Genomic DNA, 17,424 nt, shown 5'->3' on the forward strand with positions numbered 1-17,424 from the left:
CAATTGGGCTGACAAAATAAAAGCTTGCCTGCCAAGCAGCCCAAACTGGAAAATGGGGGTAACCCTTCACTGTTTAGAAAAACAGTCTTTCTTTTAATCACCTCATCAAACCACAAACTCCTCTGATCAGGGCTTCGGTCTCGGAATAATAGCGGGCTCCCTGCATCTGAAGGGATGCCATCCCTTGTATCTCTCGCAAGGTGGATGAAACCTCACCTTGCCCAGATGTTGCCATCTATAATTTGGGGGGCGAAGATGGCCTGAGCTTTCCCCATCACTCCCTGCAGGGGGGAAATAGAAGATCTGTGTATTGGGGGATTCTGGGGGTTAAGGGGCCTCAGCGCAGCTGTTGACAAAGGCAGAAAGGGGGTTTTCAGTCCTGGGGAGAGGCAGTGCCCCTTGGCTGCCCTTCCATGGGCTTTTTGAGAAGCAGCTGCCAGGAAAGAGGACCACCGCAGAAGGAGTGCCGAGTTGGATGAAGAGCGGGGAAGCGACTAAGAGGGGAGAGAGGGACAAAGCCCCCTTTACTTGGATGCATGTAAAAAAGGGGTGGGATTTTGACAAACTCCCCCCCCCAGGACCAAGAAGAGATTTGCTTCCCTCTCACCCTTCCACTTCCAAGAGCTTCCAATTTGCATCTGCTGCTGCTGCTGCTTCTCACCTCTCCTGTCCCGGAAGTGGAACTAGGTGCCATATCCTCCCCACCTGACAACTGCAACCTCAGAGGGAAAGAGGTGATGGCGAAGCCCTGCCACCTGGGAAAGGACTGCAGAGGGACACATCATACGTCCGTCGCCCTCGCTGCCGCTTCTTTTGCTGTCAGCTTCTCGCCATTCTTAAACTCGATCATGAAGAGCTGGAAGATGTTTCCTTAGATCTCTGATGCTCCAACGACTTGGGGAGATCTAAGGAAACGTTTTCTAGCTCTTCACAATCAACTTTAAGAGTGACGAGAAGTGGCAGCAGAGGCAACAGGAGCGTGTGTGTGTGTGTCCCTCTGCTGTCCTCTCCCAGGGGAGAGCCAGGGCTTCACCGCCTCTTTTCCTCAGAGGAGCTGCCTCCAAGTCCTTGTGACGGGACACACACACACACACACATACACAAAATGCCCTGCCCTGTCGCCTCCACTGCTGCTTCTTTTGCTGTCAGCTTCTCGCCATTCTTAAACTTGATCGTGAAGAGTTGGAAGATGTTTTCTTAGATCTCTGATGCTCCAGCAACAACTTGGGGGAGATCTAAGGAAACGTCTTCCAGCTCTTCACGATTAAGAGTGGCGAGAAGCGGCAGTGGAGGCAACAGGGGCTTGTGTGTGTGTGTGTGTGTAAGTGTGTGTGTGTGTGTGTGAGAGAGAGAGAGAGAGAGACATCTGGCCACCCTTCCCCAACACCCCTGCTGCCACTGCCCCTAACCTTTCACCTCCAGCACAGCGGCTCTGTCTCCCCAAAGGGCCGCCTGCCCACCCACTGGCCAAGCCGGAAGGCAGGCAAGCATGGCAGGGCCATGGGGAAGGGAGCTAGCTAGCCGGGCAGCCCCAACATGCTTGCCTGCCTTCCTGGTGGTCCCTGTGGTGAGGCCTGCTTGCCTGCCTTCCTCCCTCACCACCTTTTTTCCCCAGCTGCTTACCTTCCACAGCGACTGGTCCAGAGTCAGGAAGGCAAGCTGACCTGGAAAGCAGCTGGCCGGGAAGCCTCCAAAAAGCCTTTTTTGCCAGCCACTTTCTCCACAGGCTGCTGAAAATACCGGCAGAAAAAGCATCTTCTATTGTCGCCATGTTCTTTGCGCATACACATCCCATTGGACTTGCAAGGCAATGTGATGCTCATGCATAAAGAACATGGCGGTGATGAACATGGTGGCCATGGGACCGGTTCAGGGACGTGGCCAGCCAGCCATTACTACCAGTTCTCCGAATGACAGATTTTTATTACCGGTTCTTCAGAACCGGTGTGAACCAGGAGCAACCCACCACTGTTTATGTAATTCAAAATAATACAGCACTTTGTACAATAATTCAATAAAGATAAATCTTTCATCCTTTAATTTTCTTATTATTCATTGTAGTAACATTTGATGTTTCATTTTATTTAGGTATTATCCTGGGCTTTTTAGAAATTTCTAACAATGTATTGGAGAAATGAAGCTTTTAGAGCTTACTGAAACAGTGCTGCATCTAAGTAGTATCACACTTGGGAATATTAAAGCAACAACTACCCAAACTTATTGTATGTATAAAAATCAAAGCATTAAACCATACAGGAACTTTTGATAAAGAATAACATTATGTACATACATATTTACAGTATATAGAACGAATACATCAATGGTTATAATGTGCTATACTGTCTATATCATCAAATGCAACAATACTAGCTGGTGTGCTTTCACATTCTTCGTGATTGTGTTAAATCAGTTTGAACTACTGTGGAAGACAAATTACAAATCAAGTTCCAGTTTGTTAAATAATTAAGATCAAAACAAAATTACATGTGCAAGATCAGTTTGATACATGTTATATATACTTGTCATAGAAATCTCACTACAACCAGCCTCTTTCTGCATTTGAGCCCATTCCAGTTGTAATGATTAGACATCCTTATTATGCAATTATTGATATCATATTGAAGCTTAATCTATTAGTCACAAGAAACAGAGAACCTCCCTGTAAAAACTTTTAAATTTATTGGTGGGACAGAGAGTGCTCATTTTAGACAACATAATAAAAGTCATAAAAAGTATACTTTGAAAGCAGTAAACAGTTTTGGCTGGCTAAGATTTAATTTATCTTTTGAGTACAGTTCCATAAATTGGAGAATTCTGATAGTTTATTTATTTATTTATTAATCACATTTATATACCGCCCTATCTCCCGAAGGACTCAGGGCGGTTCACAGGCAAGTAAAAACATATAAATACAAATTAAAATAACAATTAAAAAACTTATTCTAAAAGGCCGAATTATTAAAAAGCAGTATAAATAATAAAACCCATTAAAAACCAATATAAATTTAAAATCTAATCCAGTCCTGCGCGGATGAATAAATGTGTTTTAAGCTCGCGACGGAAGGTTCGGAGGTCCGGAAGTTGACGGAGTCCTGGGGGGAGTTCGTTCCAGAGGGTGGGAGCCCCCACAGAGAAGGCCCTTCCCCTGGGTGTCGCCAGACGACACTGCCTAGCTGACGGCACCCTGAGGAGTCCCTCTCTGTGAGAGCGCACGGGTCGGTGAGAGGTATTCGGTAGCAGTAGGCGGTCCCGTAAGTAACCCGGCCCTATGCCATGGGGCGCTTTAAAGGTGGTTACCAAAACCTTGAAGCGCACCCGGAAGGCCACAGGTAGCCAGTGCAGTCTGCGCAGGATAGGTGTCACACGGGAGCCACGAGGGGCTCCCTCTATCACCCGCGCAGCCGCATTCTGGACTAACTGCAGCCTCCGGATGCCCTTCAAGGGGAGCCCCATGTAGAGAGCATTGCAGTAATCCAGACGAGGCGTCACGAGGGCGTGAGTGACCGTGCATAGGGCATCCCGGTCTAGAAAGGGGCGCAACTGGCGCACCAGGCGAACCTGGTAGAAAGCTCTCCTGGAGACGGCCGTCAAATGATCTTCAAAAGACAGCCGTTCATCCAGGAGGACGCCCAAGTTGCGCACCCTCTCCATCGGGGCCAATGACTCGCCCCCAACAGTCAGCCGTGGACTCAGCTGACTGTACCGGGATGCCAGCATCCACAGCCACTCTGTCTTGGAGGGATTGAGCTTGAGCCTGTTCCTCCCCATCCAGACCCGTACGGCTTCCAAACACCGGGACACCACTTCGATAGCTTCGTTGGGGTGGCCTGGTGTGGAAAAGTACAGCTGGGTGTCATCTGGGTACAGCTGGTACCTCACACCGAAGCCACTGATGATCTCACCCAGCGGCTTCATATAGATGTTGAACAGAAGGGGCGAGAGAATCGACTCCTGCGGCACCCCACAAGTGAGGCGCCTCGGAGCCGACCTCTGCCCCCCTGTCAACACCGTCTGCGACCGATCGGAGAGATAGGAGGAGAACCACCGATAAATGGTGCCTCCCACTCCCAATCCCCCCAACCGGCGCAGCAGGATACCATGGTCGATGGTATCGAAAGCCGCTGAGAGGTCTAATAGGACCAGGGCAGAGGAACAACCCCTATCCCTGGCCCTCCAGAGATCATCCACCAACGCGACCAAAGCCGTCTCAGTGCTGTAACCGGGCCGGAAGCCGGACTGGAACGGGTCTAGATAGACAGTTTCATCCAGGTGTAAGGGAAACTGATATGCCACCATACTCTCTACAACCTTCGCCGCGAAGCGAAGGTTGGAGACCGGACGATAATTACCTAAAACAGCCAGGTCCAGGGAAGGCTTCTTGAGGAGGGGTCTCACCACCGCCTCTTTCAAGGCGGCCGGGAAGACTCCCTCCACCAAAGAAGCGCTCTTAATTGCCTGGAGCCAGCCTCGTGTCACCTCCTGAGTGGCCAGCACCAACCAGGGGGGGCACGGGTCCAGTAAACACGTGGTGGCATTCAACCTACCCAACAACCTGTCCATGTCCTCGGGAGCCACAGGGTCAAACTCATCCCAAACAATGTCACCAAGACCACCCTCAGACGTCTCACCTGAGTCACCGCACTTTTGGTCCAAACTGTCCAGAAGCTGAACGATTTTATCGTATAGATAACCGTTAAACTCCTCAGCACGTCCCTGTAACGGGTCATCCCGCTCCTCCTGGTGAAGGAGGGAACGAGTCACCCGAAACAGGGCGGCTGGGCGGTTATCTGCCGACGCAATGAGGGAGGAGGCATAGCAACGCCTCGCTTCCCTCAATGCCACTAGGTAAGTCCTATTATAGGACTTCACTAGTATCCGATCAGCCTCTGAACGGCTAGACCTCCAGGAACTCTCTAGGCGTCTTCTCCAGCGCTTCATCCCCCTCAGCTCCTCGGAGAACCAAGGAGCCGGTTGGGACCTGCGCCGGGTCAGAGGCCGCAAAGGCACGACACGGTCTAAGGCCCCCGCCGCGGCCCGTTCCCAGGCCGCAACAAGTTCCTCAACCGTGCCGTGAGCCAGACCCTCAGGAAGTGGCCCAAGCTCCGTCCGGAACTTCTCCGGGTCCATCAGGCGCCTGGGACGGAACCAACGTATTGGCTCCGTCTCCCTGCGGTGTTGAATGGCGGTCAGAAAGTCCAGGTGAAGGAGAGAGTGATCTGACCATGACAAAGGTTCAATGACTATTTCCTTCAAGTCCAGATCTCTCAACCACTGACCAGAGATAAAAATCAAGTCCAGTGTGCCACCCCCAGTGTGAGTAGGGCCATCAACTACTTGAGTCAGGTCCAAGGCCGTCATGGAAGCCGTGAACTCCCGAGCTGCTGTCAATGACGAGCCGGAAGATGGCAAGTTAAAGTCCCCCATGACTAAAAGTCTGGGGGTCTCAACTGCCACCCCAGCAAGCACCTCCAGGAGCTCGGGCAGGGCAGCTGTCACGCAGCAAGGAGCCAGGTACACGACCAGCAAGCCCATCTGACACCTATGACCCCATCTCACAAAGAGGGATTCACACCCGGCAATCTGAGGTACAGTGGTCTCCCTCGGCTCCAGGCTCTCTCTAATCACAACCGCCACCCCCCCACCCCTACCCTGAGCCCTCGGCTGATGGAATGCACGGAAACCCGGCGGGCACATTTCAACAAGGGGCACGCCCCCTTCAGTGCCCAACTAGGTTTCCATAATGCCTCTAAGATCCGCGGCGCCCCCCTGAATAAGATCGTGTATTAGGGGGGCCTTATTGACCACGGACCGTGCGTTGCATAACATGAGCCGAAGGCCCAGGCTCTGAGGGTCTTGACCATCCGGGGAACGGGACAAGTCAGAGGGATCGGGGCGCGCAGTCGCCTGTAAACATTGAGCGCGCCCCCCCACAGAACGATATGATCCCCCACTTCCGCCGTATCTGCCCCTCCCACTTACTGTGCAAATAGGACCACCCTCACTAGAAGGAACACCTTCCCCCCCCCCATAACCTCCAAACCTAATAAATAACCGCCGCGAGCACACGCAGGAACTGGCTCCCCTCCCGACGGGCTACCCCCAACACCCGCCCTAACCCTCCCACCCCTTAAAAATGCCCTATCTAAAAAACCCCAAAGGCTCTTTTTCTTCTCATGCCACCTCTGTGGATCCCAAGACCCGTCATTGAGGCCGGCCCTTGATAGAGAAGCGGGCCATTCCTGCGAGGCGGGGGCACCTCGCAGGCGCAAGAGTTCCAATGCAGAATATCGCATATATAATAACTAAAGGCATAAATAGGAGATAGAGGCCGACGAGAGGTAATATTGTCTAGGATGGCAGAATGTAATGCCAACCACATTTGTAACTATCCATTGGCCTGAATATTCTCAATTCTGAATATCCACAGCTGCAGAGAAAAGGGGCGTTTTTCATCCCACAGCAGCAGTTATTTTTTGTAATAAACAATATTATTAAAAGTTAGCATAATAAAGAATTTATCACATTTGCTCACTTTCTGTAGTGGGCACTCCTATAATTAATGTAATTTATTGATGAGTAAGTGGAATACTTTCAGAAATTGATGCTGTTTTTATATCTTTTTTGAGTGTACTTATAAAAGTTATAGTTAGCCATTTAAAATAATAATAGTTTCATTTTTCTTTATGTACATACATTATATGTACTCTGTGTGTGTGTGTGTGTGTGTGTGTGTGTGTGTGTGTGTGTGTGTATATATATATATATATATATATATATATATATATATATATATATATATATAAAATCTCTACTTCTGGCCAACTTTTTTTCTAGTTTCTAGAAATAGTAGTTATCAAAACCAAAGTAACAATCTTTGTGGGTACTATATACATAATTAGATCCAGGCATCTTCACAATTCACATTTTATTATGTCCTGGTCCAAAAAAATGGGCACAGATGATAATGCATAAATAACCATCCTTCACCAAAGCTGGGATTTAATCCACCTTAGGTCCATCTAGTGATATTAACAAGTCTTTGGAATCTTGCCATTGACTAGAAGTAATGTCCGCTTCTCTAGTCAAAAGTCTTCTGTTTGTTTGCTTGCACATGGCTAATGAAATTCAACCACTTTGATGGCAAAGAAAAACAAACAATTTCCTTCCAAATTAATGCTGATTGGAATGTGAAGAGTTGTAAATCCAATCCAAGAGAATTAGAGTCATGCTCCCAAACATAAAGATTATGCCAACAATGAGGAAAATCAGGGCCTGTAATTGGGAAAATATAGCAAAAACAATTAATTAGTAGGAAGAGCGACAACCTAGCTCAATAATTGAAAAAATCTGGATGACTCACTCCAATCTTTTGAGGTGACCTCAAAGGCTCTTTCTTGACAAGCCGAAGATAAAAAGCAGCAGGCAAAATAAAAATCAGCATTGTTGCAGCAGAGGCACCTACAATAGGAAACATAGTCTTACTATTTGGGAAATGAAAGCAAGCTAAGGGGCTTAAAAGAAAAAGAGGCTTATTACTTAATTTCTCTCAAAAGCACAGTAACATTGCAATATATACACTTTCATCGAAGTTATATGTCACTGTTTTCTCTCTGCAAAGATAAGGGCTGAATCTAGCTAGGTGGCAACCAGCATTTACAAGTTAAAGTTGATTAATATATAAACATGTTTGTCATCCAACACTACCAAGCAAACCATCAATCCTTCGGGAGAGTCCTTCGGGAGATAGGGCGGTATATAAATTTGATTAAATAAATAAATCAATCAATCAATTCTCCATTGAGTCAAATATCCAAGACTTTAAAGTTTGCAGCAATGTTTTTCAATCTCAGCAACTTTAGTGCTGGCTGAAGAATTCCGGGAGTGAAATCCACATATCTTAAAGTTGCTGAAACATTGCTGTAAAGCATAGTAGTATTTAAATACTTTGTCTTATTTACATATCAGAAGATAAATTATTGTGTGCATGTCTCTTAATTCATATCTATAATAAAAGTCTAATTTATTTGATCTATCTGAATGTTTCCTGCCTATTCTCAATTAGATGGTTCATTGTTTGGAGAGGTGAGATTTATAGCTTGCCAACTTCTGGGCTGTAGCCTGATAAGATGACTACTCCAATTTTGGAGGTTCTAACATTCCCAGCTCTGTAACAAACACTTGCATCCAACCTTCCTCTATTTCACTTAAACATTTAAAATTAAAATGATACATTGAATATTTCTTCTCAAATGCTGGGTAAGAAACAATTGCTCTCTTGTAGCCCAGGAGACCTAATACTAAATTTGAATTTTCAATGTTATAGTTGTTGTTCCAGTCTGACTGAACCAAGCTAAAATTACTGTTTTCTGAACATACATATTTAATATTATAATTTAATATTACACTATATTGCCTGAAGTTAAAAATATACAATGAAAATCTTCTATTACAATACCTGACATTTCTGTGAATGTATCTATGAGTCTATTTTTCTATTAGAAATATTTCTTACAATGGAGAAAATTCTAGAATTAGACATTTTGTTATGAATTGGTATCTATTTGTTCAAAATTGTAGTCTGCTTTTCAAAAAATATTTTGAAAAATATTTGATAGGAATATGTGATAGGAAAATAACAATGCCTATAAATACCAACACCAAAACAAAATGAGGAATTAAAATACAAGAATGATATGCTAGAAAAGAATAAAGGCTCTGATAATATATTTTAAAAAGTCTTCCGGTCTTATAATCTAGAACACACTAGGAGTCTACACATTCCTCCCTCCTCCAAAATTATTCTATTATTATCCAAAAACCTGATCACTTGTGGAAATAATTGAAAGTTTTCATCCTGAAATCTAAAAATCTAGACCCAATCTTATATGAAATTTTGTGTGGAGTCTTCTCTGGATTGGCAACTGAACAAGAGGAGGATGTTTCACTTCCTCCATGCAATAATAATTATGTGAAAGGCTCATAACTGTTATAAGGAATAGAAGCATGGGTTACCATAAGGGTGGTTGGGAAAAAAATCAAGATGGCTACCTTTACTTTACAATTGAAGAACTGTTTCTTTCTAGGTGTTGCACTGTTGCACTGTGATGCATGAACAAATGGGTGGAGCTTTGGTCAAATAGTTGTGGCTGTCATTTTAACATTTTTGATTCCCATCTTACAAGTACACCAAGATAAAAAGATGGAATCTCCTCTACCTTTCTGCATTAAAAACAGCTTCCTGAGCTTGGTTGTTTTGCACTGATGATGTTATCTAATTTGGTAATGAAATGTCTGCAAGAAAACAACCAAGCTCCAACAGCACTAACAACCCCTCAGTTCAACCCCAAGCTACCAGTATTCCCTTCTATTGAAAAAAAACAACTTCTCAGAGTCCACAATAATTTGGCAGGGATTCTAGATCCAGCATATCCAGGTTAGAGAAAGGAGTTTTGCCAAAAATGAACATGTTGCTATGTTAATATTCTTTATTTAAAACAATGAGAGCAAGAGGAAGCATTCATACCTATGAATCCAAAGATGTCCTTAATAGTAGGGACAAAAATGACTAAAAGGTTATTAAATATAAGAATAACAATAGCAATGAGGAAGTGTCTTATCCAACTGAAAGGTCTTCTGGGGAACAAGAGTGTGGTAAGAGATGTACGAATCTATAAAAAAAATGGTATATTTTAGTTTTATTATGCCCTTTAAACATTTTGTAGCAAGAAATGTTTTACCTTTGCCCCTTTTTACATCTTTATAAATACGCCCTTTTTATCCTGAGGTTTTATAAATACAAAAATGTACTTTGATACAGAATATCTAATGTTAAAAATAATATAAAGATAACAAAAATAAGTTCTACTTATTACTACTACGTATCTTTATATTCACTTTATAGTTGCAGCAGTCAAATTTATAGAATTTCTTTTACTAAAACAAGGACTTTTGCTTCTTCTATATGTCTATTAAATATAATTTCACTCCATCATTCCATCTGCAAGAGACATCTTGAAAAATAAATGTGGATATATGATTCTGTTTGGCCTGCTCTGCAAATATCTCAAGCCTGGACAGCATTTCTATAGCTGCTGTGTAGATGCAGGGATACGTACTAGGTAAAAAGTTAATAGTAGCTCTAGTAGTCAACATTACGGTGAAGTCACTTGACTTGTTAAAAGGGGAAAAAAAGTCTTAAGTGCAGATGCCAAACATGAAAAAATAGCATCAGCCTGGAGTTTATAAAAACAATCAGTAGCTATTTTTTCACTGATTTTAGTACCATGGAGACTGTTCCTTTAGGTTATAAATTTTTCCACAAGCATTTCTTCTATAAGCAGCATTTAAGACTCAAGGCTGATCTTAAGTTTAGTCAAAATAGTAGCACCCATAGATAATAACAAAATATATTTCCCTAAACAGGATTTTAGAGGAAAAACACAACAATGGAAGAATTTCCCTATTTAAGAGAAGATAATATACTTATGGTCACATAATGCTTAGTATATGTTCATTTTTCAGAATGGAGTATCTTAGAAGAGGCCATAGCTGGCTATCACATTAAACTGGAACTATGAGCCTTGAGTTCTCTGGTGATTGGAGCAATTTCTTTAATAGATCAAGATCATTTATTCAATTCCTGAAGTATTTTTTTAAATCTGAAATAGCCCCCTTAAGTGCTTAAATTTACTTTTCTAGATTTTTGTCTGTAATATTCTGTAAGATTTTTAATGTCATGTCACATTGTCATTACATTTTAAAAAAAAAAACAGACCTATTTTACACTTGAATTTCTTGAAGTGGATTACAAGAGGGGGGGAAAGAGCACAATTATGGATGCACTGTTTAAAGTTTGCTTAAAATAACTTACTGGGAATAGGACTATTGGTACAGTGAGAGTCACAGCCACAAGAACTGCAAGACGAACCATCAAGAGCAGAGTGTCAAAGGTGTAAACCTTCCTATATGTATGAAGCAACTCATCTTCTACTTTACCTGATAAAAAAGAACATTCTCTATTAGTTTTCTCAAGCAACTTCATCATTATGTGTTGTACCTTCATATTGAACAGTTTGGAATTAACAAAGAGCAAAAATCCTGACATGAAGACTAATTTGCAATATGTTCATCATTAGGGCAATTGGGCAGAATTCAGTTATCTGTTCCGTGTTTTAGGGATTAACTATGGTAGAAGACAATCAAACAATACCTTGATGTTAGCATATGAAGTTGAAACCTTAAATTGCTCAGGTAAAATAACATTCCTTACTGTGCACAATGATTTTATAGATAGCAAACTAAAGCTGATTTTTTTAAAACAACAACAACCCACTGAAGGGAAATAGCTATTACAAGGATTATTCAGAATCTGTTTCCTTGCAAACAGATTCTGAATAATATGAAACCTGAACAGATATGTTGAGCATTTCAGATCAGCTTAAACTCACCATAGAAAGTAAGATAGCCAAAAAGGGCAGCGAGCAGGTACATGATGAGCATTCCCATGATGGAGACATTGGCAACATTTTGCATCCGTTTTCGAGATCGACTAAGAAGAATACAGCAATGGACAGTTAATTACTAGTAGGTTTATTTATTCATGTAGCTTTATGTGTATATGAGAAAGACTGAGAGGGAGAGGGAGAGACTGATGATTACCTTGTGGCTCTTTCACCTCTATTAAAGAAGAATATTTGTAGCTCAGGATTGAAATGAGGAGTCCTTGGTGCTCTCTGAACTTGGATGTTTTAATGCAGACATTTATTACCCAAACTAGGTAACATCATAAGTGCTACACCTAGTAGTAGCATTGATGAAGTTACCTAGTTTGGATAATGAAACATCTACAAGAAAACAACCAAGCTCAGAGAATATCAAGAACCCCTCTTTCAGCTTTCATGTATTCAGTATAGCAAATGGCTTCATTTGCTTATTAAATCTATACCAGACTTATATCATGCCTAAAGGAACTTTAGAAACTATAATGTAAAGTGGGAATGAATTCTTAAGTTTTCGCAACTTTAAATTTCCCTACATCACCATGTTTTGCTTTCTTCCTGAATCATTTAATGTATATCACTTCATTTATTCATTTTATTTAAAAATAAATACCTGGAGATTATATTTGTTCTTTTTAAGGAGGCTTGAGAAAACTCTGGTTAATGGATGATTAGAAATATTAATACTGTAATAGTATAATAAAAGGGATGCGGTGGCTCAGAGGCTAGGATGTTGAGCTTGTCAATCGAAAGGTCGGCAGCTCAGTGATTCGAATCCCTAGTGCTGCCGTGTAACGGGGTGAACTCCCGTTACTTTTCCAGCTTCTGCCAACCTAGCAGTTTCGGAAGCACATAAAAATGCAAGTAGAAAAAATAGGGACCACCTTTGGTGGGAAGGTAACAGCGTTCCGTGCGCCTTTGGCGTTGAGTCATGCCAGCCACATGAGCACGGAGACGTCTTCGGACAGCGCTGGCTCTTCGGCTTTGAAACAGAGATGAGCACTGCCCCCTAAAGTCGGCAACGACTAGCACGTATGTGCGAGGGGAACTTTACCTTTACCTTTAATAGTATAATAATTGAAATTTATTTTTCTGTTGAGATTAAGAATAAAATGGTACAATTCTTCAAGTTATTTTATACACAGAAAGCATAAGGACTATCTGTTAACTCTTACTTCATTGCTGGCAAAGGAATAATATCCTATGCCACAACTGAGAAAATAGTTTACTTAGGAAACCCAGTTGAAAAAGGAGATAAAGGTAGGTTTGTCCTCCAGTAGGAAGAAATAACTGACAAATTTGGCTGAAATGGTTGAAGGTGGGATTATGTTATTGTCATTCAAGATCTGTTGCTTCATGGTCACAATAGCTTTGAGTACATCCAAAAACAGAAGTGTTACCAGTGTCCCAAAGAAAGCTTATCGTCCCCTAATGTTATAGAGGCAATCAAAAAATGCAATATTTTCATAAATCACTGAAAATAGGATGTATATAAAAATGTGCAGCTTCTGCGGTTTATGAAAACATTGCACAGCTTCAGTGGTTTGTCAACATGAAAAAGAAGGCTGTCTGCCATTTTTAGTAATATGCAGCCTGTTCATCAATACAAATTGTCTGCAAGTTTGATCTTAACCCGCAGACTGCCTGTACACTAATCAAACAATAAATTACTATTACAGTACAAAATTTATTGAGGAAAATCTAAAATATATTGGATACTGCATTAAGAATGTGAACAGGGGTATTCTTGGTGAGGGTCAAAATGACAGTTGTGACCACAGAATTAATTTCCTGTCCATTTTGTATATTGCATTCTCAGATGTCCCTGTGTAAAATGAAAACATATAAAGAAATGAGAAATTAACAATAAACTAAAGAAAAGTGAAACAAACTTTCACTATATACCATAATAAATAGTAATATTTTGCTATACAAACATTTCAGTCTTTATGAAATAAAAAAGTCAAAGGAAATCTGTGAGTAGTCTTACTTTTTAAGTTCACTGTATATAGGTAATACTTCCGGATGGCATACAAATGCAAATGCCAGAATTGGTATTGTATAGGCAGTCTGAAACAAACAAACAAACAAACAAACAAACAAACAAACAATGATTTCAGCTCTGGTTAATGCTGGGCTTGTTTTTTCCTGGGCAACCTGAATTCAATTCGCAATTGAATTCAGGTTGCATTTGAATTCAGGTTTGAATTTTGAATTCAAAATTCAAAATTCATTTGAATTCAAATTCAAAATTCAAATTCAAAATTCATTTGAATTCAGGTTGCAATTGAATTCGCAACCTAAAACCATCATTATCTATCGGACCAGATGGACTATGTGCATACTTTTAAAAAAAACTTTCAATTAATATAGCTGAACCCCTAAGCATAATTTTTAATAAAGCCTTCAAAACGTGTTCCCTTCCAAAACTCTGGTCTCTAGCCACAGTCATCCCTATCTTCAAAAAAGGAGACCCAAGCCAAGTTGAAAATTACAGACCTATCTCTCTATGTTGTGTCTCATGCAAAGTAATGGAATCCATCATTAACCAATCCATTACACTCCATCTTGAAACAAACAACCTTCTATCTAATAAACAATTTGGTTTCAGAAAAAAATTGTCTTGTAACCTACAACTACTCCACTGCAAAAATATATGGACTACCAACCTTGATCAAGGAAAAGCAATAGATGCAATCTACATAGACTTCTGCAAAGCTTTTGATTCAGTAGTACATGATAAATTACTCCTTAAACTAAAATCCTACGGTATTTCGGGACCTCTTCACAATTGGATAAATGCCTTTCTGTCAAACAGACAACAAGAGGTCAAAATTGGCAACACTATATCAAATCCTGTTCCTGTCAAAAGTGGCGTTCCCCAAGGTAGTGTTCTTGGACCAACACTCTTCATACTATACATAAATGATCTCTGTGACTTAATCTCAAGTTATTGTGTTCTCTTTGCTGACAATGTCAAACTATTTAATACCACTAATAATACTTCTACCCTTCAAGAAAACCTCGACTTAATTTCTGATTGGTCTAAAACTTGACAACTCTAAATCTCAACCAGCAAATGCTCAGTCTTACATATTGGAAAAAAGAACCCCAACATCAAGTACAAACTTGATGGACATTACCTAACTGACGACCCCCACTCTGTCAAAGATCTTGGAGTTCTCATATCAAATGACCTTAATGCCAAAGCCCACTGCAACTACATAGCAAAAAAGGCCCTAAGAGTTGTAAACCTAATTTTACGCAGCTTCTTTTCAAAAAACTCTACACTACTAACTAGAGCATACAAAACATTTGCCAGACCTATTCTTGAATACAGCTCATCCGTCTGGAACCCATACCACATCTCTGACATAAACACAATAGAACGAGTCCAGAAATATTTTACTAGAAGAGTTCTTCACTCCTCCGAAAACAACAAAATACCTTATACCGACAGACTTGAAATCCTGGGATTAGAAAACTTACAACTCCGTCGACTTCGACATGACCTGTGTTTAACACACAAAATCATCTATTGCAATATCCTTCCTATAAAAGACTACTTCAGCTTCAATCGCAATATTACAAGAGCCAAAAATAGATTCAAGCTAAATGTCAATCACTTCAAACTTGATTGCAGAAAATATGACTTCTGTAACAGAGTTGTTAATGCTTGGAACTCATTACCTGACTCCATAGTCTCTACTCAAAATCCCAAAACCTTCAACCAAAAGCTGTCTACTATTGACCTCACCCCATTCCTGAGAGGACTATAAGGGGCGTGCATAAGAGCACAAAACCTACCGTTCCTGTCCTATTGTTCCCTTCATTCTGTCCAATTAATATAGTCGATGCTTAATTTTAATTATATATATATATATATATATATATATATATATATATATATATATATATATATATATATATATATTCTTCAAGATATGCTGTTTTATCTATGACATTTGTTTGTGTATACTGTTGTGACAAAAATAAATAAATAAATAAAAATTTCCTGAAGTTCCTAAGAGGTTTCTATGATGCAATTAGTACTGTTAAAGCTCTAAGCAAAGCAGAAGCCTCGATGAACAGAGTTAGACCAAGAAGGTGCTATCCAGAGATCTATTTTGGAAGCAAGTGACTCAAACATATCTTATGTTAAATTTGGAAAGTAGGCGAATGAGGACAATATTGGTTATGGGACTATTGCTTCTACTGTATATACTTCTAAGCATGATGCAACAAGATATTGCCACTATTCAGGTTGCAGCAGTGACCAATACAGTTTACATATTTAAAATTTCCAGAATGCACTCTTTAATGGAGAAGATCAACGTTTATAGAGGTTATTTTCTGTTGGATATATGATAACAGGCTCTTACCCGTGAGTTAAACACAAAATACTTGGCTTGGCATTTGTCATTGTCTTCTCCATGGGCTTCATATTCTACTCCACTTTGATGTAGCTTAGCTTTGGTTTCTTCAAAAACTGAAGAATATTGTTTGTTAGTGCTGTCCATCATCAAATTTAATTCCAAATCAGCAGAATCATTTGGTAACACCACTACATGTAGTGGAACGGCAGTATCATTGTAGGACCAGTTGCCAACTTTATTGTCCAAGACTGGGAGAGGACAGGCTATTTGGGATTTCTTGTAGATTACCTAAATTATTATAAATATAAACAAGAAAATACATGTACTCATTTATCACAGAAAGCACTGGATCTCATTATAAAGCATTGCAACTACTATTTTCTCAGAAGTTACATTTCAATGTTGCATTGCTAGAAAAGTAAAACAACAAGTACATTTGCATATAACATGGTGCCAGAATTTGATTTGGGCTATTATGTGGCTAGAATATCATACCACTAATATCCAATGAACAGGTTTTGAATAATACAGCCATTGGATATTTGGCAGAAATGATCTCTATTTTTAAAGTTTATGTAGTATATCTTTTAATATTTAATTTAATTTAATTTAATTTAATTTAATTTAATTTAATTTAATGCAATTTATAATTGCAGAGATACTTCAATTTTGAAAAACAATGCAATAAAGAAAAACCAGCCTGGATATCAGTAACTAAGACAAAAATAATATTTTGCATATACAAATTTCCCTGAACTTATTTGGTTTATTGTTGATAAAAACAGAAATATGTATAACATATTAAAATTTGCAACCTAGTCAATGCTCTGTTACTTCTCAAGCTATTAATAATACTGCTGCTACATAATATTCTAGGATTAGATGGTAATTGAGAGATCATGACCCCATCTTCACCTCCCAATATTCTCAGAAGATTATAAAAGATCATTTTGGCATTAGAGGAGGAGACAGGGCTAAATTTGGGGTGCTTTAATATTTGAGGACAGAAAAGATATAAATTGGATTGGGAAGATCAATGCTTCAATTATCACACTGCTGATTTTCAGTACCAAATAGCCACATTTCAGTGTGATATTGGATCATGTTTTGTGTTTGGAGAGGTTAAGAATGGTAATGAAAAGATTTGCTTCCAAAAGGATTTCCCATCCTTAATTTTGCAAAAGAAAAAACAAAAGAAAAAGAACTGCACAAGTGAAAGTTCCTCAAAGAATTCTAGCTAATTTTGCTGAATGTAGAATTGGAAAAGGTTTAACCTGTATAATATAGCTTACACCACTACTTAGTCTCTATTTATACTGCTATGGTTCATGTCATAATAGCTCTAGTTTATCTGGTGACAAATGGAGAAAATTTCACAAAAAAGATGGAGCCACTGATGTGCCCATCAACTCCTTTTTGCCATTTTAATGCATGCACCAATAATTTACAACAGAACATTCAAAGTTAGAATAGAATAGAATAGAATAGAATTTTATTGGCCAAGTGTGATTGGACACACAAGGAATTTGTCTTGGTGCATATGCTCTCAG

At 40.3% G+C, this 17,424-nt stretch overlaps 1 protein-coding gene across 1 annotated transcript in view; it reads right to left on the bottom strand.

Annotated features, from left to right (window-relative positions):
• Nucleotides 1-6,900: 6,900 nt before the first annotated feature.
• Nucleotides 6,901-17,424, bottom strand: part of SLC38A4 (solute carrier family 38 member 4) — a 55,282-nt gene continuing 44,758 nt past the window's right edge. Inside the window, exons 10-16 of the mRNA XM_058191443.1 lie at nt 15,881-16,162; nt 13,489-13,568; nt 11,448-11,548; nt 10,871-10,995; nt 9,524-9,668; nt 7,361-7,458; nt 6,901-7,272 (exon numbers count right to left, since the gene is read on the bottom strand). Of these exons, the coding sequence (XP_058047426.1) occupies nt 7,171-7,272; nt 7,361-7,458; nt 9,524-9,668; nt 10,871-10,995; nt 11,448-11,548; nt 13,489-13,568; nt 15,881-16,162 (933 nt within the window). The 3' untranslated portion in view covers nt 6,901-7,170. The remainder of the gene's footprint in view (nt 7,273-7,360; nt 7,459-9,523; nt 9,669-10,870; nt 10,996-11,447; nt 11,549-13,488; nt 13,569-15,880; nt 16,163-17,424) is intronic.

This window comes from Ahaetulla prasina, chromosome 7 (genome assembly GCF_028640845.1).
Source record: "Ahaetulla prasina isolate Xishuangbanna chromosome 7, ASM2864084v1, whole genome shotgun sequence".
Lineage (NCBI taxonomy): Eukaryota > Metazoa > Chordata > Lepidosauria > Squamata > Colubridae > Ahaetulla > Ahaetulla prasina.